Source organism: Dipodomys merriami, unplaced genomic scaffold (assembly GCF_024711535.1).
Source record: "Dipodomys merriami isolate MVZ:Mamm:240054 unplaced genomic scaffold, mDipMer1.0.p SCAF_547, whole genome shotgun sequence".
NCBI classification, from domain to species: domain Eukaryota; kingdom Metazoa; phylum Chordata; class Mammalia; order Rodentia; family Heteromyidae; genus Dipodomys; species Dipodomys merriami.
Window position 1 is genome coordinate 8,805 of NW_027206121.1, and position 26,422 is coordinate 35,226.

Below are 26,422 nucleotides of genomic sequence, written 5' to 3' on the forward strand. Positions count from 1 at the left end.
ATCTCCATACAGACATACTATTAAAAAGTTGGTTTAAGAATAATATTAAACATATTGCATATGTAGGTATGCATTTGAATTTTTTGTGAAAATACTGTACAAAGGGGTTACAATTACATGAGCATGGTAATGAGTCCATTTCTTATCAAGCATTGTTGCTTCTTCCTTTATTTCCCGTTCCTATCCCTTCCCAATCCACCCACTCTCCCCTAACCCCCTCTCCCACAGCACCGAAGTTGTAAAGTTCATTTTTCGTCATAATGGCTTATACCTCTCATTGTTTCAGTGGGTCCACCGGTATCCCTATTTAAACAAACTCATTCACAAACTCCTCCAAAAACTACAAAAACAAACTCCTCCACAAACGACACCAACATCAAATACAGTGAAAACAAGAGTTATACTGTGAGGGAGGGACACACAAAGCAATAAAAACTTATAAATATGTTAGAAACAATAGCAATAAAGCAAAACCCTTTGAATCCTTATTGGAGTTCATTTTGCCTAACATCAATTATCTGACTGTTTCTGCTTGTCTCAGACATGCTAGTTATTGCAAATAAGGGAAACAATGGGATCTATGTTTCTTTGGGCCTGCCTTACTTCACTTAATATAAATTTTTCCAAGTCTTTCCATTTCCTAACAAATGGGACAATGTCATTCTTTCTGATGGAGGCATAGATTCCATTGTTTATATATATATATATATATATATATATATATATATATATATATATATATATATATATATATATATATATATACCACATTTTCTTGACCCATTCATCTTCTGAGGGGCATCTGGATTGGTTCCATATCTTAGTTATGGTAAATAATGCTGCAATAAACATAGTTTTGCTGGTACCATTAGTATAGTATTCTTTGTGATCATTTAGGTGAATGCCCCAAAGTGGGATTGCCGAATCATAGGGGAGTCCTATATGAAGTCTTTTGAGGAGCCTCCATACTACTTTTCAAAGTGTTTGAACAAGTTCCCACTCTCACCAACAATGCAGTCGGGTTCCCTTCAGTCCACATCCCCACCAGCATCTGCTCTTATTAGAGTTCTTCATTATAGCCATTGTAATTGGGGTGAGGTGATATCTCAATGTTGTTTTGGTTTGCATTTCTTTTATGGCTAGGGAAGTTGAGCATTTCTTCATGTGTCTATTGGCCATGACCAATAAGCATGTGAATATTTTTAAGATTCAATTACTTAGAAGAGCAAAAACACATAACTGTTGCACATATAAACCTAATTTATTTGAATTAAGAAGTTGATAGCCATTTGTAGACTTTTGACAATAAATGAAAAGTGTCTTTCTTATTTATAGCTGAATAAGGGTACACTAGGTATGTATGCCACGTTTTCTTTTTTTTTGTTTAATTTTCCTTAAGCAGTTGAATAAAAGAGTTGCTATTTAACAAATCAGTTAATGAATACAATGTAGTCAATATTCTCATAATCTTTCCTTTATGACCCTTCTCTTACTCTTCTTCACCTTGCAAGTTATACATTGGATTCCTGACTGTATTCACCGCCCTTTATTTCTCTTCATTTCTCCACCAATTTCCCCAGAACCCTACTTAACCCCTCTCAAGTATCCACTTCTTGGTGTTTTGAAAATATAATTTCCAATCTCCTGTGAATGTAGTCTCTAGTTTTTTCATTTCATCCTCCTGCCAACCAGGATGAGAATGACCACAAAACCATAATACCAACAAGGAAGTTGAGTTGTGATTCTTTCCATTCAAGTGACCAAGACAAGCAGAGATAGCCTAATCAGGAAATGTGCAACTCCTCAAGTTGTGTCAGAGGTAATTTCTCCAGGAGATATACCTTACATTCAGTAATAAAAATCTGCTCATTCATGGAACAAGCATACATGGATTGCCTGGAATTTTGTGAAATATTCTAGAGTTCTCAACCATTTCCACTTTTTAAAAATCTTCACATTCATCTCTGCTAATTGTATAGATTGCAGACATGTTGACTGTTTTTGTAACTCACTAACACTAGGCTCAGACATATTTCAAAACCCTTGGGCTCTGGTTTCTTCTATTTGATGGGAGACACACCGCATGCCTCTGTAACCTGGATATTGATACTAGTTCTGAAATCATATTATTGTTAGCAGAAGGAAAAAGATACAAGATATAAATTACCAGAATATGTTAGGTCTAAGCCCCATTTTCATTATTTACTCATCTATTGTTTCTAGACTCCTTCCAGATTGGCTATTAGGAGTAGTGCAGCAATACAAATAGTTACCTCTATTCTATCATTACATAAATTTTTTCACATGCATGGATAGTATTGCTGGATCCTCTGGGACTTCTATTTTTTTGATGTATGAGGGACTTCAATACCAGTTTTTTTCCCTAGTGGTTACACTAAATTATACTCACACAAACAGGAACCTTATGGTTCCTTTTCCTGCCATCCTCACTAGCAGTTGTTCTTGTTTACTTGCTGATTGTCACTCTGACTGGAATGAGATGAAATGTCAATGCCCTTTCGATTTCCATTTTCTTATGGCCAGGCATGCTGAGCATTGCTTCATCTACAGATGCTCTCATTTGTACTTCTTTTGGAGCTCAGTTCACTCTTGTCTCTTCCGTTCTTTAGCTGGTTCATTAATTGGATGATTGGTTCTTTGAGAGTTTAGCCATTTGAGCTCTCTTTGTATCTAGGTTATTAGTCTATTTTCAGATATACAACAGGCAAAGGTGTTGTCCCATCCTGCAGTCTGTTAGACCATATTTTAATCCTACATTTAGTGGAATCTGTATAATAACATTCAAATAATTAAAGTCCTTATACTGTTACTGAACACATAAATGCTGGAGAATTTTCATGATACAAAAATCTGTACAAACTTTCCGTTGCAGATATCTTTTTTTTATTTACTTGGCTTTAATGGTAGGTTCTTTCCTCTTTTTTTTTTTTTTTTAAACCAGTTTTGTGCTTGGTGAATTTCCTTGCTCATAACTAGCTCTCCAAGTCTTAACCCATGCCTCCTACTCATATTTTTGCTGGATAATTAGAACTAAAGTGGTGTAGGCTTTTCTATCTCAGCTTTCTCTATTCCTTGATCCTCACATGTCAGTTTCATGAGTATCTAGACTTAGAGGCAAAAGGCACTGTTAGCTATCTGTTTCTTTCTTTCATGTTTGTTGCAGTACAAAATAAGTTTAATTTTCAAATGCTACTTCTATTTGGACCAATATGTACTGAGAGAGAAAGAAGAAGATACTAAGCACAATCCTGGTTCACCGTGGCTGTGAACATTCTTTTCACGTACCTAGCAGTATATTATTTGTGTATATATGTAAGTGTGTATGCTTATATATGTGGATATATATATCTATATAAACATAAATATATACACACATCCATACACAAACTCAGAAACACACACATATAAAGAGAGAGACAAAATATTGATAGACAGTAGCTATAGATAGATAGATAGATAGATAGATAGATAGATAGATAGATAGATAGATAGATAGATAGATAGATAGATAGATAATAGATAGATAGATGAAGAATTTCGAGGCAAAGCCTTAGTGTGTACCCTGAGTTGCTGTCAAACTAGGGAAATTCTTGTCTTCACCTCGTAAGTTATAATTTATAAGCCTTCTCAAACAAACTTGGCTTATTAAAGTTATTTAAAATGAGTTATCTGTTGTCCTCAAATCAAATGAAGTGGAATATTTAGCAAAAGATTTAAAGTGAGAAATATCTACATAGCCCCATCACAAAAATTTCATTTTTTGCATCTAAGAGCATTTATTAAAAGTGTACCTTTTGCACAACTATACACACTTACTACATCTGGTATACATGTGCATACATCACAGTTAAATATCTAATATGAGGGATTGAACTCATTCCCTGGGTGCTATTCCTGAGCTTCTTTTCCCATGTTTACTGCTCTATGACTTGAGCCACATCACAAATTCCATTTCCCACATTTTAATGATTAATTGTTGATAAGTTCACCTGGAATATTTTGTCCTGGCTGCCTTTAAAGCTCAATGCTCAGATATCAGGTTACAGGCATGAACCACCTGTGATCAACAGCTTTAGATATTTTTATTTACATGTATTGTTTTTTCTGGTACTTAGTAAGCATTTTTTTATGTTGATGCTGGTCCTGAGGCTTGAACTAAAGGCCTATGTGCTAGTCTGAGCTTTTTTGCTCAAGATGAGCACTCTAGCACTTGAGCCTCATTTCCTCCTCAGGCGTTTTCATGATGAATTAAAAAATTTATCTCAATGACCTCCCTATCTCAGGCTCACTTCTAACCATCAAACTCAGAACTCAGCTTCCAGAATAGATAGGAGGACAGGTTTGAACCATAGGTGTCTGGCCAAATACTATGTCCTGAGGCCTCCTTGAATACTTCACAATGACCAGCATTTTTTTCCATTTTGTGGGTTACATATTTGGAGTTTATAAGGGGGGAAGAAGAAGAGTAAGAGAACCAGGAGTCCTTGCTGAGGGTTCTGATATGTCAGAGAAACTATTCACATCAAGGTGAACTGTGTTTTTAGTTTTTGAATGAACTATATTCCTGTCTTTTTACTCCCCTTCTTTGTAGAGATCTTCATTTCTTCGTTTTTCAATCCCAAATAATTTAATAATCTTACTGATATCCTGTTTTTGGAAATGGATCTCACCACTTTTGTGTTTATGTTTAAGGCCCTGATATGGGCCTTGTGATCTGTTCCCTCATGGCTTCTTCTGAGATGAGCTTAGTCAGAAGGGCCAAAACTTGTGCAAAAGATCTGATAAGTTTACAGGTGTTATGACGGAGCCTGGGTGAATTCAATTAACTGGATGAGTTTGTATTGATTTGTACATAGCATTGATTTTTATATTTCAAATTATGTAAATGTAATCTTACAGTTAACCCCAAAGCAATATATGTGTGTGTTTATATACATATATGTGTGTGTCTATATATCTGTCTGTCTTTGAAATAACTGCAAACTTTTTATTTTAAAACTATATCAAACTCAAGAATAGTAATTGGTATGGCTGATAATTCAAATAAAGAAAGTAGATTTTTTGCCTCAGATCATCACTATTTATTGTGCATTTATAGTGTACTAGACACAATATAACATACAAAAAATATTGTCCCTGCTCTGGAAGAACTTACATTTTGTAAGAATAAAAACAGCTTTTTAAAATGGTCTTTTTCTTTGGTATTTCCTGTAAAGAACTTAGGAAATATTCTATAAGGTGAGATTTAGGTATAACAGCCTCATCATTAATGAAAGAAGAAAGATTTAAAGGCAAAAATGACAGACAGCCCATTCAGGATAGAATTTATAGGAGATACAAAATCGCATCAACTAAGGAGACCTGTGCCACAGTAGAGGATGTTAGAAATAGTTTGTGGGAGGCAAGCAAAGGAAGCAAGTGTAGAATGTGAGTAGAGCCAGAAAGTTCATGTGGCCTTTTCCCAAGTACATGGCCACCAAAGAGGAATGGTTGGTGACAAGACAGAAGGCTACAAAAAGGAAGGTAATCCTATGCACCTGACAAACAGAATTACCAAAATTGAAGGCAAACTGTATCAAGAAATTCTCAAAAACCAAAACTGACTTGGAAGCACAGAATTTACAGTTAATGCTATGCACTGTCATAATGGTCCAAGAACTTTGTGGGTTCTTAATTTAGAAAATGCCAGATACTTAAATTTTAACTTGAATATATCACTTTTCCAATCAGTTTTCCCCGCCCTAAAGGAAAAAAAAATGTTTTTTAGTTGGGGGAAGAGTTGGAATATGGGAAGTTGCCAGTAGTTAGATTTTTCTTTTAATGTTTTTCTGTTATGTTTATGTTATGTTTTGTAGTTATGATAAACTTTGCACTTTAACTTGGTAAAAGTCCAATGTCTCCCAAAAGGGACTAAGGAACAAATTTTTAATAATGTACAATTTCTTTAGAGGAGATTCAAAACCAAAAGATTGTTTATATGAAAAGTTGTAGAGAAAGTAGTTGAAAAAAGTCCATTCAAAAAAATTTTATTCCACTTACATGAACTTAATACATATGTTCTTAACAATTATGCTTGGATTGTTCATAAAAATTTCAAAAAATATTGAACAAAGCTAGCCATCATCTCAAGTTATTTCCCTGTTCACTACTTTTTTTTTTAACAGTACGTGTATTTGAGGCACGTATCAGAAAAGAAAAAAATTATAAAAGCAAAAAAATTCGAAAAACCAATTTAATACATATAGGGTTTTTGTTTAATGCTCTGCTGGATATACATGAATAACGAATACCAAGGAGTTCATTTTTACTACACCTTTATTTCTACATTTGTTTTTAGGTTGGTTAAAACATTTATATACAAATAAAATGTGTAACAAAAATAATGAGAGCAAACAGCAGTTCACTTTACAAATGGAATGTGAGACATTTTTGCCCTTACCTGGAATTAATTGGGTCACAACTTTGTCTCAAAGAGCAGATCTGGTGCTGAAATCAAAGGTGTGAACACTGAGATAGACTCTTCCACAGAAATACATGATTCCAACATATAATATCCATGGAATATCTGTGAAGTGAGGCTAAGACTCTGTCCGTGGATCTCCCAGCTCACAGGCTCCTGCGGCTCTGCAGACATGGGGTTTCCTCCAATAAAATTTTATTGTTTTTACATGTCACCTATATCCTTAATTTACATTGAAATTTTCATAATCAGTGAAAGTATATTTTGATTGCTGCTCATTTTTTGTCATTTTAAAATGATTGTATAATTAGACATTCTAGTACCATGAGATTGTGGGATTCACTTTTTGAAAAAATACTGTCTATGGAAGTGTGTATGGTATCAGGAGCTCAATGTCAACATTCTATGATGACCTTGTACCATGATGATGAGATGATGAATGAAGTTTTGCCTTCTACTCAAACTGTCACTCAGCGCCAAGAGGTTCATATTTGTGAACAGTTGGGATATGCTCAGCTGCAGGTCCAAAGTCCTGAGAATGGGAAATCTGAGCTTTGGTATGAAAATATGTTCATACAGATTTTTTTGAATGCTGCTTTTATACATGAGACTGCTCATTGTTACTTAATCTATATTCCTCATCTTTTAAAAAATTCTGCAATGTTTCACTTATTTTTAAATGTGCAACAAAATTCCATTAAATTACTAAGTTTTTATTTAAGGTTCTGCGATGAAACCATTTTTAAAACATTTTTATAGGGCTGGGAAGGTAGCTCAATGGTAGAGTGCTTGCCTCACATACATGAGGCCCTGGGTTTGATTCCTCAATGCTACATAAATACAAAAATCCAGAAGTGGTGCTGTGGCTCAGGTGTTAATGCACTAACCTTGAGATGAACAGCTGAGGGACAGAGCAGGCCCAGAGTTCATGCCCCACAATTGACAAAAATATATACATATATTTTTTTCTATATAAAATATCATAGTTATTCCAATGTAGTTTTTGTAAACATCTTGGAAGAATAAATATAACAGGGGGCACACTTCACTGCCTTTATTAGACAAGGGGACTCATGATACAATATAGAACAATGTCAGAATCTGATGTGTGGCATGAGTAGAGTGTCAAGCTTGAACATAAAAGCCAAGAATTAAAGCACCATGAGTTTAAAGTTAACTACCAACATAAACAAAAGGAAAGGTAAATATAGTGATAGAATTTCATGAAACCGAAATTATGCATCATCTTTTTATTTATGTAGATGTCCAAATAGAGAATATTAGCCATGGAAATCCAGAAATTATAGATGGGTTTTCAGAGTACAGTGAGAGAGAAAGAGCATACTGATAATTTTTTCCCTTTGATTTGGAGGATCCTGGGGAAGTGGTCATAAGGAGTGGTGTCATCAAGACAATGAAGTGGACAAAGTGTGATGAAGGAAAAATATCTTGTGTGGTTCTCAGTGAGTTAGGGACTGTGGCAGGGACTGGGTTTCTATAAGGTGAAATGATCCTTCACATTCATCCCAGGGGACCACACATATGAAGGCAGGCACTGGATAAAGATTATTATAAGGTTTATTAAAGAAGCCATATTGTCCTGGGAGATGGAGCACATGGCATCTGTCCCTATCCAGGTAGAAGGTGGTTCTGTGGCAGGAAGTGAGGTAGGTGCTTAGATAGGTCTGGGGAGAGAGGGAAGGGACAGCTGTATGGTGGGAACTTCAGGGTTGGGAGGAACTCAGGTCTGGGTGGAGCTGAGGACCATAGGAAGGCATAATGCTTACATTCCCCAATTTGTTGTTTAATAAAAATAGGGGTACCAGACCAAGGGATATGGGTGGAGGTCGTTTCTTCTAGAGTGTCTTCCTCCTGTAAATGGGTAAAGTAGTAAGGGGTTCCTGCTTTATTGCTCGGCCAAATGATGTCTCGGATTGCTGTTATCCTGTTATCCTGTTAAAAGAGACTTTTGGAAAGATCAGGCAAACATTGACAAGGTAACAAGTTAACAAGGTAACAAGTTAAACGTTAACACAAATGGCATAGGAGAACACATATTGGCCATGGGCTGGAAAAGTTCCATTTGGAACATAAGCCCAGTTGTGGCCCATTACAGAGGAGGAGTAATACTCGGGGCAGAAATGCAGAAAGAGGGTGTCTAAGGTCTTTTGGGCAACCAGGTACCAGAGAACATAATGGACTGCTTGGAAGTACCAGTTAGAGGCTACTATAAATACAAATAGCAGGGAACAAAGTAAGACTGGAACTTCTGTCCACGAACAAGTTAGACAGGTATGGACATTAGGTGGGCAAGCAACTATTTCTCTTGATCTCCCTGCTCTGATTAATTTTGAAAGGGCAAGCATAAAGTAACTCCATTTAGGAAGTAATCTCCTCTTACTCCTCTCCATAGTTTTCCATTGTCTGGACTAAATTTGTCTTTGGGGGTCTCAATGTCTGTTGCTGGGATAGGTTGTCCTAGTTGACATTGACTGGGTTTGAACTCAAGGTCTGGGCACTTTTCCTGAGCACTTCTGCTCAAGGCTAATGCTCTACTACCTAAGAGTTCCTTGGAGGTGAGAGTCTCTTGAGCCATGTCTCCAGCCTGGCTCTTGGCTGATTAGCTGGGAAATGGAGTTTTAGACAGATCCTTTGTGCCCAGGATGGCTTTGAACTGTGGCAAAAAGAATCTTTGTCATAAAAGCCATTTATATTTCCAATTCAAGAAACAAGGAGATCAATGAGATAGAAGTTACCTATAACTTGTTAATAATTGACTAACAATTGCTTTACAGAATTTTGTAGTAAAACCCAGTAGATATTTTAAAGTACAACTGATTGACATTCTAAGTACTGCCCCTTGCCTCTGGGCAGCCTGTTTAAAGTCATACAACATTTAACCTTTAACAAATGTCAGACCCTTTCTTAGGCTATAGCAGTATATCTTGTTTAACAGTTTGGTTTGTAAATGCATTTTTCTGGTTAACTGAGAAGCCTGATCTGTAGTGGTTCTAAAAATGCCTGCCCTTGTAGGCCTTTAGACAAATCTCACTAGGGACCTAATCTCAGGTCACAACCACTTTTCCTTAACGGATAAGTTAATGTGGCTGGGCCAGCTCAAAAGTCATTGCCATTTAAGACTTTGAGCAGATACAGAGCGTTTGGGATTTCAATTATCCCTCACATTTTACAACTTTAGCTTTTATAACCCAGTACCATAGATGACTGGCAAGTCCCTGCCAAGTCAGAGAGACATGGGTATTAGTCATGCCTACAAATTATCTTCCCATGACTTCTGGACTCTGATCAAGCTTTGAAGGGCCAAGCAGAAGTGACTCCAGGATCGGGTACCATCTCTGCCATCCAAAAAGCAGTGGCTTACTGCCTCTGCATGTTCCAACATTCCTGGGGTTCCAGGAATGCCTTTCTCCATGGTGGGATAAATACTTTTTTAGTAGTTTCCTTCATTGCATGCTGGACTTGAACTCAGGGTTTGAGTATTGTCCCTCAACTCTCCAGATCAAGACAGCCCTCTGCCACTTGGAACTCCAAACCAACTATGCTTTTGAGCACTCTGCTGGCACATTAGAGATGACAATCTCACAGGACCTTTGTCTGCCCAACCTGTCTTCACACTACTTTTCAGCTTAATGAGTCTTTACTTATAGCCACATTTACTCCAAGTAAAAGCAACAACGATGGGCACTGGAAGGAGATTTAAAAGCATGGTTTTACCTTGAAATTATTCAGGGCCAACATTCCATCTAACAAACTTGTCATCTGTCCTTAATTGTGGGCCTTTAGGAAACTGTTATAAAGACCCTATAATGGCAAAGTAGGTTAAACAATCATTTTGGTAATCCTAATTTTTATTTTCCACGTTGAAATCAACCTTTAGGACAATTTTTCCTTTTAAACTTTCCTTTTTCTGGAAGGCCTGCCACTCCTAGAAACTTTACAAATTTCTGACATTGGAGAGGCCATTTTTAAATCTTTTTGAAAAGTCATTTTACTTTGCATTTAAATTCCTCATTGAAACACTGGGCAATACCCTTTACCTCTTGTCTGAAGGTTTAAACTGGCTATTTTTTCCTACAGTATGAGTTACATTTAGCAAATTAGCAGTTTATTTTAATGCAGTAGCTCTGTACCAAGAATCTAGACTTAGTATCTCTTTCCCTTTAGAGATAAGTCAACTTAGATTTTTTGCTCATACACCCCTTATGGTCTAACATGGTGGTGATTAACATTACAGAAACAAATATCTTTTTTTTCAACAGAAACAAATATCTTAATTGGCTTGTTTTTTATTCTCTTTTTACCGCAAATTCGCAGGCTTTTCATCATGTGTGATTTAGCAAGGCTGGAGTCTAGGCAAGGATGTGGCATCTCCCAGTGTGTATGGACTGTCGCATCTCTTGCTGGTTACCTGCAAAATTCTATATGCACTAGTTAAAGACCACTGGTGAAAGACCACACTGGCTTTTGCAGGCTGGTGTCACTGGTTTAGGCAGCTGTGACAACTTTGTTCTGTTACATGGGTATTTCCCATGCCTAGGAGCAAACTGCATCTTGACACACTGTGGTCCCTTGACTATAAAGGGAGTTGATCAGTGCACAACAGAGGAAACAGAATTAAAACCTTAGGCTTAGTTTACCAGTCATGGTCAGAGGTACAATATTTAATCTTAGCATAGATAGACATCAGAAATAACATAAATCACAGCCAACTTAATTACCAATTTCATTGACTTTGGAAAGGAAACCATCTTTTCTAAGTCCTTTCCCATGGCCTTTTAAAACTGCCTGTTTTTTTATTTGGCTTATAGTCAGGTCACAAAGCAATTCAGATTAAACGACAGCTTCCATTGACAAAGATTTTTAGCAAGCAGAATACTTGGTAACTTTGGAACCATTACTGTTTACATATATTACATATAGACAGACAGAGATGTTGGTGCACAGATTAGAGAGCACACTTGAATTCTAAAATTGGCCATTTAAAGTTTTGGAATTTTAGCAGTAATACTTTGCCTAATCATGGTAGAACCACATAGTCAGTTCAAAACAAAAAACTGCCAACAACAAGAAACTTTTTATTAAACAGGAGTCAAGACATGAACAGACATATAGCGTGACATAATGGCCCCTATCCTGGTCAGGTAAGGGGGGATGTTTATAGGACCCAAAAACATCCAAGGAAATTTATTGTGAAAGCCACCTTCACGCCCTCCCCCTCTTCACTGGGCTTCCCTCAGAGCACCTGGACCAGTTCCCTCCACCCAGGCACCCCTGTCATGTGACACCAGGCAGCCCACAAGGATCATTTTCGCCTGTATTTTACCCTACCAAATATCTAGCACAGTCTTACCTCTTTCTGCTTATCTCTATAAACCCATGGCTATCTATAAGTATTCTAGCTAGCTTTTGTCCATAATTTTTTCCATGAGTCTAGATTTTTAAATTGCTACAGAATTAAATTTAGCAAAACAATAACTTATAATTTGTTATAGAACTAGAAATTTGGAACTGGAAAAAGCAATATTGTCCTCTTGAGAAATTCACTTTCACCCTCCATAACAGTGAGAAAACACAGACTCTCCACAATATCCACACTAGTGTTTTATTACTCTGAAGAACAATAGCATGGTCTACAAGTTAAAAATTCATAACAGACTCATGAGTAGTAAATAGAAAACAGCATGTAGTAAAATCATTTTGGCATTACTCATCCAAACCCAAATGCTTAAGAATCATGTCTTAATTTTTTCACCAAAGAAACTAGAAATGGAACTGTGATTCTAGTGCTAGAATTTAGCCTTGAGAAAAAGTAGTTAAGGAATGTGGCTAGGCTTTGAGTTCAATCTACAAGACTTGTACCCACACACAAAGAAAATGTATTCCCAAATATGTATTCTTTCAGGTTTTCTGAATGTTTCATGAACTTGGGGATGAAAGATGATGAGACAGATTTTATTCTTGTGTACATTTTGTAATAAACAAGGAGTATTATCTTCCAACAGACCTTCCATTAAAGAAATGAATTGGAATAGTAATAGTGTTATAATGTATACATAGACCACACATATAGTGGAAGACTTTTGGGGAGCAGTGGAGAAATTGATGCTTTCATGTCCTTGGATTAAATCATGATAGTCCTTCCCCATCTATCACTACCAAACCAGCCTGGATGATTTGAGTTCAATCTCAAAGGTCCAGAGCTCCTATTCTGAGAAGTGTTTATTAAATTTCCTTGAACATCCATTCCTCAATATAAAAGACACAAATCAACGATTTCACTATCTTAATACTTTGTCAAGCCTGGAGGTAATTGATACCCATCCCTTTGGTCCAACCCTGAATAATATGAAGGGGCATCATCCCTACTCTACACAATGAGAGGATGAGAAATGTTGACTCAGTGAGTGGTTTCCCCTTACACCTAGCTTAATTCTACCATGCAGGATTTCTCTATAATTTATAGAGGTTTCTGCCAAAGGTTTCCGTATATTGGGTTTCTTTTTTGTGTGAGTGCTCTAATGCTGGCTGAAGGTTCATTTCTGCTTGAAAGACGTCCTCTAATGTTCACTTCACATTTTGTCTTGTCTCTAGGTCTCTGAAATATGTAGAGAAACCTCTGAAACTTCTGGCTAAATATTGGTCTACATTTATTATACTCACATTTTCTCTCCTTTTTATGTTCTTGGATGTAATGAGGACTGACTTCTATTAAAAATTGCATATTTTTTAGACCTGTTAGTTTTCTTTTCTCCTATGTGATTCAGTTCTCTGATGAACACTGGGCTATGCTGTCGAAGTGGGATTTTCTACATTGGTATTATTCATACCTTGTCTTTCTTGTCTGTGCTCTATAAACATCCCTGCATGATTACTAAGTGAAGGACTTTTTTGATACTTGTTTCGTTTTCTCCTGAGTGTTTTCTGATGAAAATTTAACTATGACTTCTCGAAAACTTTCCACATTTTTTTCATTCATAAGATTTTTCTCCTGTGTGCATTCAATTTGGAACCATGAGGTATGCCTTCTGGCTAAAAGGCTCCACATTTGCGACATTCACAAGGCTTCTATCCAGTTTTGGTTCTATCATGCAAACTTATTTTTCTTCCAGGTGAAACTTTCCATAGTTATCACATTCCTAAGGTTTCTCATGTGTGTGGATTTTCTTATGCTTCCTGAGGTATGAACTCCGGATGTAGGACTTTCCACATTTGTTACATTCATAAGGTTTCTCTCCTGTGTGTGTTCTCTGATGAATAGTAAGTTTTGACTTATGGTTGAAAGACTTTTCACACACATTACATTCATAAGGTTTCTCTCCTGTGTGTGTTCTCTGATGGCGAATAAGGTGAAACTGCTGTCTGAAATACTTTCCACATTTGTTACATTCATAAGGTTTCTCCCCTGTATGTGTTCTCTGATGGACAGTAAGGTGTGGTTTTAATCTGAAATACTTTCCACATTTGTTACATTCATAAGGTTTCTCTCCTGTGTGTGTTCTCTGATGAACAGTAAGGTATGACTTACGGGTGAAAGACTTTTCACACACATTACATTCATAAGGTTTCTCTCCTGTGTGTGTTCTCTGATGAACAGTAAGTTCTGACTTACGGATGAAAGACTTTTCACACACATTACATTCATAAGGTTTCTCTCCTGTGTGTGTTCTCTGATGAACAGTAAGTTCTGACTTACGGGTGAAAGACTTTTCACACACATTACATTCATAAGGTTTCTCTCCTGTGTGTGTTCTCTGATGAACAGTAAGTTCTGACTTACGGGTGAAAGACTTTTCACACACATTACATTCATAAGGTTTCTCTCCTGTGTGTGTTCTCTGATGAACAGTAAGTTCTGACTTACGGGTGAAAGACTTTTCACACACATTACATTCATAAGGTTTCTCCCCTGTGTGTGTTCTCTGATGGCGAATAAGGTGAAACTGCTGTCTGAAATACTTTCCACATTTGTTACATTCATAAGGTTTCTCCCCTGTATGTGTTCTCTGATGGACAGTAAGGTATGATTTTAATCTGAAATACTTTCCACATTTGTTACATTCATAAAGTTTCTCTCCTGTGTGTGTTCTCTGATGAACAGTAAGGTGTGACTTACAGGTGAAAGACTTTTCACACACATTACATTCATAAGGTTTTTCTCCTGTATGAGTTCTCTGATGAACAGTAAGGTCTGACTTCTGTCTGAAATAATTTCCACATTTGTCACATTCATAAGATTTCTCTTGTGTGTGTATTCTCTGAAACATATTGATGTATGACTTCATTCTACATGAATTTCCACATTTGTTACATTCATCAAACTTCTGTTCTTTGTCAGTTCTGTGATGCCTTCTGAGACCTGACTTTTGAGTGGAAATTTTCCTACATGCTTCATATTCATAGGGTTTCTCTTCTGGTGTTGTTTTAGGTTTGTCAGAACTTAGTTCTGACTTCTTAGAGATAGATTTTCCACATTGCTTAAACTCATCAGGCTTCTCTGGATATTTCCTCTCAGGTTTTGTAAGGTGTAAATCCTTACTGAATGATTTCTTACATTCACTACTTGTATAAGGATTCTCTCCTGTGTCTCTTTTCTGAGGCATAGTGACTGGAAACCTCCTTCCCTGACAAAGTTCTTGGGCAAGAAGAGCAGACTTATCATATTCTTCTCTATATTCATTATGGTTAGAGGTGGAATCTCTGACGCAAACCCAATTATGTGGAAAGAATATCATCTTTGAATTTAATATCTTCTCTCCTCCATATTCAAAATATGGACCATCATAATTTTGACTAAAAGCCTCTGAATATCTAAGCGATTGTTTAACTACAGGAGAAACACCAGGCATATATGCAGCCGGCATCTTATCAGGCTCACCGTAGGGGAGCATGTTCTGACACTGAATGAACTCATCCGTCATCATCCTTAAGGAGTTCTCATCAGTCCTATTCAGATCTGGCTTCTGTTTTGAGGTCAAGTTAGAAGTTGTCACTAATCTCACTCTTTGCTCTATTGTGTTAATATTTCTGACAGCTACGTCACACAGACATTCATCTGGACCTTCCTGGTAAGTCTTAATCACATGCTTCATTTTTTGAACATCTAAAATGAGTTATATAAAGAAGAAAAAATAAATAAATAAGATCCAAATACTCCTTAATATAAAGGTAAAGACATTTTTCCCATCTTAACTGTTACAAATTTTAAAATATTAAAGTAGGAATTGATTTATGAGAAATAAATTTCTTTCACCACAATGTATTGATTAAGAAAGTAATACTCTTCCTTACACCCTTTTTTGTCATGGGGCATGAACTCCAGGCCTGGTGTTGTCCTTCAGCTCTTCAGCTCAAAGCTAGCTCTCTCCCATTTCAGCCACGGCAAGACTCCCAGGTTTTTCTGCTTATGTGGTGCTGAAGAATCGAACCCAGAGCCTTATGCATGCAAGGCAAGCACACTACCACTGAGCTACTATAATCAAGAACTCTGATAACAACAGATGCTGGAGGGGAAATGGACAGAAGGGAACGGTACTGCATTTTTGTTGGCAGTGTAAACCTGTTCAACCACTTTGGAAAACAGAATGGAGACTCCTCAAAAGACTCCACATAGAGCTCCCTTATGAATCAGCAATCCCACTTATGGGCATTTACCCAAATGATCACAAACAAGACCATACTAAGGGTACCAGCACAACTATGCTTATTGCAGCATTGTTTACCATAGCTAAGATAAGGAACAAACACAAATGCCCCTCAGTAGATGAATGGTTCAAGAAAATGTGGTATATATGCATAATGGAATTCCATGCATTCATCGGAAAGAATGATATGGCTCCATTCGTTAGGAAATGGAAAGACTTGGAAAAATTATATTGAGTGAAGTATGCCAGGCCCAAAGAAACAGGTCCCATGGTTCCCCTTATTTCAATAACTAGTATATGTCTGAGACAAGCAGAAACGGTCAATAAGTTGATGTTAGGCCAAACGAACCCCAAGATAAGGACTCATATTTTTTTCTTTCTTGCTATTGTTTCTAACATATATATATATATATATATATATATGATATTTCTTTGTTGCTTTATATGTCCCTCCCCCATAGTATAACCCCTGTTTTTACTGTGTTTGATGTAGGTATAATTTGTGGAGGGGAAGGTGGACCCATTCCAACAATGAGATGTACAAGACGTTATGTCAAAAAATGAACTTTACAACTTTGGCTGGGGCGGGGGGCTGGAGGGGAATGATGGGAAGGGATGGTAACGGAAATCAAAGGAGGGGGCAACAATGCTTGATAAGAAATGTACTCATTACCTTTCCCATGTACTTGTAACCCCTCTGTAAATGATTTTCACAATAAAAAAAGAGTAACACTGACAGTTTATGATGGAAAATGTTTTTCTGTGTTTCAGGTATTTCTTTTGTTTATGTCAGAGGAATTATTTATACAAATTACTAAACTATTTACTGCTAGCTTTTTAACCTGTATAATTTAATATGTATCATTCTTCATTTTTTCCCAAAAATTGATTTGTTTGATCTTAGGGGAATAGATGCTTTGTATTGTTTTATTTTCTTAAAATAATTTATATATTGTGCTACTTTACTTCTCAAACATTAGGAGAACAGTATTTTCTAACTTTGGAGATTGTACCATTTTTATACAAACCTTTGCTTTCACCTGAGAATAAAGTTTTATAACCACATTTCTTCAGTTATAAGTTCTCACTGTGAATTAAGTATCTTTAGAAATTTTAAATTTGTTTCCCTCCATCTTAGACAGAATCTCATCAGACTTTTAAACCCTCAGACTCATGAACTAAAGCCACATCAGCTCACCACCTAGTTAATCATTCTCTCTAGACTGAAAGCTTTGGTTCTGTATCCTGGCCTCTACCCTCCATATCCTTATCAGAGGATAGCAGCCTTGGCATAGTCATTTGCTATACCTGCCTAGTCCTAGTTTCAAAGAAAACTAAATCTCATTTTTCACATTTCTAATTTTCTTTTTTCAAAATAATTTCCACAAGAGAAAGAGTTGCTAACTTTACCATTACTGCCCTACACAGTTCAGTGTGCATCTACATGCATTTTTGATTCACAAGTCTAACACAAAGATCACCTAGTTCTCTGCTACACGTGGGACTCAAGGGAATTTGGAATATTATTGGTCAGTACATAGCAAGACAAATTTACCAATTTGGTTCTGGATCCAAGATCATACGCAAGATGCTTTAACTCACCTGAGAAATTCTTGTCTGAGGCTTCTCTCATATATGACTCTTCATCTTGCTCCAGCTTGACAATCAATTGAGGTTTAGGACCAGTGTGCCCTGTTAATAAGAGTGAAGACCTATTGCTCATGCTGTGTCAAAATTGTTCTAAGTTTTCAGATATCCTGTTAACAAGGTTGCTCCCAAATCTTCTTTCATTTCTCACTGGCTCCATGGTTGAATCTCCCTTAGGTTTGAATTAATTTTGCAGGTTGTGTGACTTGAATGCAATTCGTTTTCTCAAGGTTAGCATTCTATTAGTTTGAGTTCTAGCTCCACTTCCAGTTTAAAAGTGGTTATCTTGAGATAAGAGTCTCATGGAGACTTCACTGGCATTTTTTCTTCCAACTGAAAGCCTCAGATTTCAGACTCCTAAGAATTACAGGCATGAACCACTGCATCTAGTACTAGGTTTGGATTATAAATACTCCCTCTAATCTAGTGATTTCCAGTTCATGCTTCCAATAATGTTAAATAGGTATGTATGTATGTATGTATGTATGTATGTATGTATGTATGTAAGTATGTATGTATGTATGTGTTTTCTAGATTGTATATCTACCCACAATAATCACCTCAAGTTTGGGAAGACAGTCTTCTCTTTACGGAAGACAGTTTGGAACTTTTGTCATAGTGCTGATTTGGATTCTTGAACAATGAAAATAAAATTGCCTCTGAATGTATATAATTTACCTGTATATAATCTACCTTCATTCGAAACAAGTGACACTTCCCACAGACTGGAAACTTACATCCAAATAGCATTGAAAGTTCTATAAATATTCACATATCTACTAAAAACAAATCATTTTCCAGGCACCAGTGGTTCACACCTGTAATCCTAGTTACTCAGTAGGCTGAGATCTGAGGATTGCCATACAAAGCCAGCCCTAATAGGAAAGCTGTGAGATACTTATCTCCAATTTAACCATCACAAAGCTTGAAGAGGCGCTGTTGCTCAAGTGATAGAGTGCTCACCTTGAACTGAAGAGCTGAGGCACTGTACCAATGCCCAGAGGTCAAGCCCCACTTAACTTTTCAAGTTAATGTGATATTTTTGGCTTACCTAAGGACACCAGCATGCTATAGGTTTCCAGCATCACATCTCTATACAGGGTCCTCTGAGAAATATCCAATTCCTGCCACTCCTCCCAGCTGAATTCCACAGCCACATCATCAAATGACACCAGCTTCTGTAAGGGCAGATTCCATCAATCCCTGAGTCATGAGAACACCAAAGCTAGAATTTCATTCTGCTACATGTCTGCTTTTGTATTTCAGAATGTGGTTGGAACTTTCTGTTATTTATAAAATGAGAGAAAATATAATCAAAGTAGAAATATTTGCCTCTATAGTAACTTGGTAATTATGCATACAAAATTTTTCTAATACATCAGAACCCATTTCTGGTTCCAGCAATAAAGACAAGAAAACAGTTCTACGAAGCTAATAACCTAGCAAAACAACAATAAGTATAAGTAGGAGTCTGAAAGTGTGTGTTTAGCTTATTTTGGTAATATTTACTACATATCTGGGTAACAATGAAGTAAACAAATATTTTCTGCATTTTCATATTCTGCCTCACTGACAATACTATTTAGATTTTCTATTAAATAGTGCACTCATAAACAGTCACAACATAGTCATTACATCATATGGAATACATAACACATTAGTAGATCTAAGAAAAGCACAGCATCCAGTGAATGTTAAAAGGAGTAAAATTACTCAAAAAATAGTAAATGAATGATTTGGCTCTCATAAGATTTGACTTAGTTTTCACAATAAAACATACGATGTTAATCATTTTTGTTATTAAATTTCTAGATATAAAAGAATGGTCATAGATAGCCATATGTTTCCTTCATATGTAAAAACGAATTGCCAGCATGAATCTTTGTGAACATTGACTACTTCCTACCACACCAAATACTTACTTATTACCAGAAAATGTTTCTTAATCAGCTTTGCATTTTAATAGGCTAAGGATGGATGTAAATGGATAGAGGTTTAAGGAATGCTCAAGATGATCTCCAAAAATGTGAAATATGACCACCACAAGAAGGATAGAGAATAAAAACTATGAATTGGGACATGATCTAAAAAATATAGTAGTTTTAAGAATTAGAATAAAATACAGCACTAATTTGTTGTACAGCATCTAAAAGGAATACAGTAATTCGTGACAATATCAGAGGTGAATGATAACTAACACACAAAAAGAAAATATATCTATAAAATGTTGAAAGAAAATAGACTTTAATACACAATCCATTGGGCAAAGGGCCTCTTCTAACAATATAGATTGAAGGTATTCCTAGGGAAAGATAATGCATTATTAACACATCTTCATTTTAAGTGCTATAAAAATTATTCTGTGGGGCTTGGAAGGTGGCTGGCTCAGTGGTAGAGCACTTGCTTTGCATGCCTGAGGCCCAGGGTTCGATTCCTCAGCACCACATAAGCAAAAAAGAAAAAAAGCCAGAAGTGGCGCTGTGGCTCAAGTGGTAGAACCCTAGCCTTGAGCTGAAGAGCTGAGAGACAGGGCCTAGAGCCAGAGATCAGGCCTAACAACCAGACCAAAAAAAAATTATTCTGTATCAAGAGAAAAATAAAAATAGCTAACATAGATCTACACAAAGGACAAAATTATTAAAAAGGTAAATGTGTAGGTAAAGGAATGGTACATGTGTAGGTAAAAGAATGTATAGAAAACATTGCATGCAATTTCTCTTGTGAAAAGAAAACTTATAGTACCATATTCATAATTCATAAGGAATTGAAATTCTATATACAAACACATAAGTGTTTTAAAAACAAAGATTGTGAAACCTGCACATGGATCAATTAATTTTGTACTTGCCTTGGAAATATGGGGGTCTGAGTTCAAAGAATTATTTCTACAAAAATGTAAAAGGAGAATAGAAAGGTTATAAATTCCATTCAATTCCATTGAAAAGTAACTATATTATGCTATATGCTACTACTATGATAATATTGTAAAGTTTAATGTTCCTAGTAAAAATGCATCCAGCAAGTTAATTTCCTTTGTGTTCCTACCAAAGAATCCCACAGGGTAGAAAGTTAATTTTCTTGCAGTACTATAGTATAACAATTTTCCTGCACATTTTACCTCTGCTGAAGCTCTATGCTTCAGCCTGAGAATGGCCTTTGTTCTTTACATGAAATGTCTGCTTATTTCTGTATGAAGAATATTAATAAGACCATTTTAAAAAAATCTTGCAGTCCTTGCATATTTTGAGTTGCACAAATTCAATGGAACATAGAAACAAATCTTTGAAAAAGTAGGGCACCTGTATTAAGCATACAGTCTTATTTTTATCCTATGAACAATGCAGTATAACAAGTATTTACATCAGATTTAATTTGTAATTGGTATCAGAGGTAATTCACAGTGTACAGGAGAATGCCTGCAGCTTATATGAGAGGTGATTTACAGTTAATTTGAGGTGTGTGCAGGTTACATAGAAGCAAAATAAGAAATAAATATGAGACAAACAAATATTAAATAGCAAAATGTTCATCGAAATAAGACCATATTTATATTGTAAAATATAGTAAATATATAAGGCACTGTCTGAAATGAACAGAAGAAAGAAAACGTAATGAGCAATCCAAAGTCATGGACTAGAGAGAAATAAAAATTTAAAAAAATATACAAAGATACCATGAGCAAAAGTTAATGATGAAAAATACAAATTGGGATAATATGTAGGAAATAAGCATCAGCCCCAAATGTATGACCACAGATACAGATAATTGCTAATAACAGACAGATTATACATTATGATAATAAAAATTTATGCTGAAAAGCAAAGTGTACAAAGACATGTTTAAAAGACCATGCAGTTTTAATACTTTAATGTACCATTACTATTGCAGAACTCATACTCCTCTTACTAACTGATATAACAACCAGACAAAAAATCAGCACTAACATACACATGGATGCCATTTTCTTAAACTTAAAAAAAAACACTATGGTGTTACATTTATCAAGACACATATTCCAAGATTAAAAGTAAATCAGAAGACAAATGATGTAGAAACCAATATGAAAAATTAAAGTTATGTTATAAATACATGAAAATTAAAAAATATATTTGCAGTATACTATGAATGAAATAAACACAGGGAAATTACAATGGATCTCAAAGAAATGTATTCCTTCATTGTGATTTATAGAATATTAAATGTAGCCTCTTTCTTACTTCACCTTTGAAATAAAAACAAATAGTTTGGGGCTGGGAAGATGGCTAAGTATTAGAGTACTTGCCTGCCATGCATGAAGCTCTAGGTTCCATTCCTCAGCACTACATAAACAGAAAAATTAAGAAATGGCACTGTGGCTCAGGTGGTAGAGTTGTAGACTTGAGCAAATCAAGATCAGGAATGGTGCCCAGGAAGGCTCCAAATTCAAGCTCTAAGTTTGGCAAAAAAAAAAAAAAGGTTAAATATATATGGTGTATTCACATGGATATCTTCTGGAGAGTGGGGGAAAGCCAGAGAACTAGAAGGAAATGGGGTAAAAAGTGCATCTATGGAGGTCATTAGGCACTGATGAAAGTAAGCTATATAAATCATGAGTCAAGATGGAAGGGAAACATTGGGAGAGAGTGAGGGTATGGAAGACACAGCATGACAGGAAATGTACTCAATACCTGGCCCAAGAACTGGTAGTCTCTCCATACATCACCACTATAACAATAAATTCAATTTAAATTTGAAACAATTTCTTCATGGAGTTGTGTGAGCATAAAGTTAGTGAAGAAAATGTACCACAGTTAGAAGAACAGCTAAAATTATTAGAAATAAAATACATCACTTAATTGATACATGAAATACTGGAGCTTAGGTTGAATTTTAAATATGCTGTTAACAATAATCTAACTTCATTGTAGTATCCAATTAACTGTTAATGATAAATATTCAGGTAAGTAAAAACAAAACAAAACAAGTGCTTCTGGCTCAAGATGCTTATCCTACCCTAGCTACTAAGGATTCTGGAAGCCAGACAACTGGGTAGACAACTCAAATGAAGCAGCTAATCAACAGATTGGAGGAGGTGTGGCTCAAGAGATAGTACCAAAAAAGAAATTAAAGCACAACTTAGGAAGTGGAAAAACCTACCATGCTCCCGGACTGGGAGAATCAACATTGTGAAAATGACAATACTTCCAAAGGCTATCCACAAATTCAATGCAATACGTATCAATAGTCCAACCTCATTCTTCAATGAAATAGAAAAAGCAAGCCATAAATTTATATGGAAAAATAAAAGACCCTAGATAGCAAAAACCATCCATACCAGAAAGAACAATGCTGGTAGAATATCACTACCAAATTTCAAACTGTACTACAAAGCCATAGTAATCAAAACAGCTTGGTAATTGCACAAGAACAAACTTGAGGATCAATGGAATACTGAAGTCCCAGAAATGAACACACAGACCTATATCCACCTAAACTTTAAGAAGGGAGCTAAAAAAATAGAATGGAGGAACGACAACTTCGTCAGTAAAAGGTGGTGGCAAAGTTGGTTCATTACAAGAAGAAAACTAAAGCTACATCTCTATATATCACCCTGCACCAGAATCAACTCCAAAAGTAACAAAAACCTCACATTCAAAGAAAACACCCTGAAAAACATTACAGAAAAGAATAGGAGAAACTCTAGTGGTACTTGGCACCAGCCAAAATTTTCTTAATAGAGACCCAGAAACACAACAAATCAAAGAAAGATTGGACAAATGGGATTGCATGAAACCACAGAGCTTCTGCATGCAAAGGACATTGCTAACAAGATCAATACAAAGCCCACAGATTGGGAAAAGATCTTCACTAGGCATAAAGTGAACATGGGTCTCATAACTAAAATATACTTAGAACTCAAGAAATTAAATCCCCAACAACAAATCCTCAGAGAAACAACTGCCCAATAAATAAGTGGGCTAAAGACATAACAAGAATCTAATCTGAAGAGGAAAGAATGGCCAAAAGGTATCTTTAAAAAAAATGCTCAACTTATAAATATGTTAGAAACAATTACAAGAAAGAAAATACATTTGAATCCTTAACGGGGTTCATTTCGCCTAAAATCAACTTATCTGATCGTTTCTGCTTGTCTCAGACATATACTAGTTATTTCAAGTAAGGGAAATCATGAAACCTATGTTTGTTTGGGCCTTGCTTATTTCACGTAGTATAATTTTTTCCAAGTCTTTCCATTTCCTAACAAATGGAGCTATTTCATTCTTAAAAAAATACAAAAACAAAACAAGGCTCAATTCTCTAGTCAAAAAGAAATGCAAATTAAGACAACCTTGAAATTCCACCTCACCCCAGATAGATTGGCTATAATCAAGAACACTAATAACAACAGATGCTGGAGGGGATGCAGACAGAAAAGGGAACCCTACTGCATTGTTGGTGGGAGTGTAAACTTGTTCAATCACTTTGGAAAGTAGAATGGAGGTTCCTCAAAAGACTCTACATAGTGCTCCCCTATAACCCAGCAATCACCCTTTAGGGTATTTACCCAAAGATCACAAAGAAGGGTATACTAAAGCTACCAGCACACCTATGTTTATTGCAGCTTTATTTACCATAGCTAAGATATGGAACCAACCTCGATGCCCCTTAGTAGATGAGTGAATCAAGAAAATATGGTATATATATATATATATATATATATATATATATATATATATCTCCATATATACATAATATGCATTTATACATATATACGTGTGTGTATACACACACACACACACACACACACACACACACACAATGCTTTTCTATGCCTCCATTAGAAAAATGGTATCACACCATTTATTAGGAAATGGAAAGACTTGGAAAAACTTGTATTAAGTGATGTAAGCCAGGCCCAAAGTAACATAGGTCCCATGGTCTCCCTTATTTGAAATAACTAGTACATGTCTAGGACAAGCAGAAACGGTCAAAAGCTATGTACATATGACCATATAAGATGATATGAAGCGAAATGAGCCCTAAGACAGGAACCCAAGTGGTTTTTCTCTTTCTTGCCATTGTTTTTAATGCACTTTTATAATGTACTATGTGATTTTTTTTGTTCCTTTGGTATGTTCTTCCCCCAAGGTATAACCCCTGTTTTCACTGTATTTGTTTGCGGTACCCTGCATCTTGTATATACATTTTTCTAATTTGGGGATAGGAAAGGAAAAACCAAAAGGCTTAAACAGGGATACAAGCTGACCCATTGTAACAATGAGATGTACAAGGCACTAGGTTGAAAACCAACTTTGCCATTTGTGTGAGGGAGGGTGAGAGGGGTTGCAGATGTTAGGAGGAAAGAAATGGTAGGGAAAAAACAAAGGAGCAGGTAACAATGCTCCATAGGAAATATAATCACATAACTGTAACCCCTCTCTAAACTATTTTACAATGCAAAAAGATTTAAAAAAAAACAAGTAGTGCCAACACTGAAGGAGGAAGCTGACAGAATGTGAGGACTGTGAGTTCCTGTTCCAACACTAGCACAAGAAAGGCACAGTGGAGAATGAGGTAGGTGTATCCCATCAGTTTTGAATTTAGACACCAAGCATGCAACACAACAAACCTTCATCTCAGACATAAAGATAAAAGGGGTAAGAATAATTTCAATTCAAAGAACCATGTCAGCAAAGGAAAATTGATCAGTAAAACAAACAAGTTCCCAGATACAGCATTTGAAAAATGGTGAGAGACAGATGGAGAGAGGGGGACTGAAAGAAAAGAAGACACAAGGAGGAAAATATATAAAAAGTGAGAGAAAGAGAGAAATGATGAAAGCTTATGAGTAGGAAACAGAATGAAGAGAGTAAATAGAGAAAAAAAATCTTGTGAGGACACCTTAGAAAAAATACAGAGGGCTTTCTAGGAAATATTATCAGGTTTTATGTAATCAAAGACCAGGAAGACCAGAAGTATGTATGGAGAGTAATTTAATTACATATATCTTACTAAATAATCTCTAACATTTGAAGTTGTGTGTATGACCACACTATTTCAGAAACTCCAGTAAAACCTCTTTAACATAATTCAACATTACTAATAAGGAGGTGATCTCTGACAAGTTGTCAGCAAATGTCCACTTTACATGACAAGTGACCCCCTCAATGGCATTGAATCACAAAACAAGTGTGACTACTTTATCTCATATCAGAAAACTCCAAGCAAGTCTGCCCTCAATAAGACAGATTGTAACATTTTATAATCTACTCATTCTAAAAACCATCTTTACCTGATTTAGGAGCAAGTTCTTGAAGCTGAATCTTTTTTGTTGTTGTTGTTTTTAAATCTTGGATAAACTTAGCTTCCTAAAATGGAATGTAAAAAATGAGATATAAAAAGCAACTCACCAGAGATCCTCTCATTCTTTCTTGCTGTTGACAATGAAGAGAAGATTCTGGAAGCATGGCTTGGAGAAAAGGCAATTGACATAGTCAGGAAAGAACCTGTGTGATTATGCCCAGATTTTCCTGCTCAAAACATTATACATGGAGTGAAAAAGCACAAAGCCTTCTTATGGGCGAAGAATATTGGATGTCTCAAGTAGAGTATTAAATGCTCCACTGAAGATGACTCCACAGTCCATTAGTAG

The 26,422-nt window shown here is 36.0% G+C and overlaps 1 protein-coding gene across 1 annotated transcript in view; it reads right to left on the reverse strand.

Annotated features, from left to right (window-relative positions):
- Positions 1–13,638: 13,638 nt before the first annotated feature.
- Positions 13,639–26,422, reverse strand: part of LOC138811675 (zinc finger protein 33B-like) — a 30,568-nt gene continuing 17,784 nt past the window's right edge. The window contains exon 3 of the mRNA XM_069999376.1: positions 13,639–14,744. Within this exon, the coding sequence (XP_069855477.1) occupies positions 13,639–14,744 (1,106 nt within the window). The remainder of the gene's footprint in view (positions 14,745–26,422) is intronic.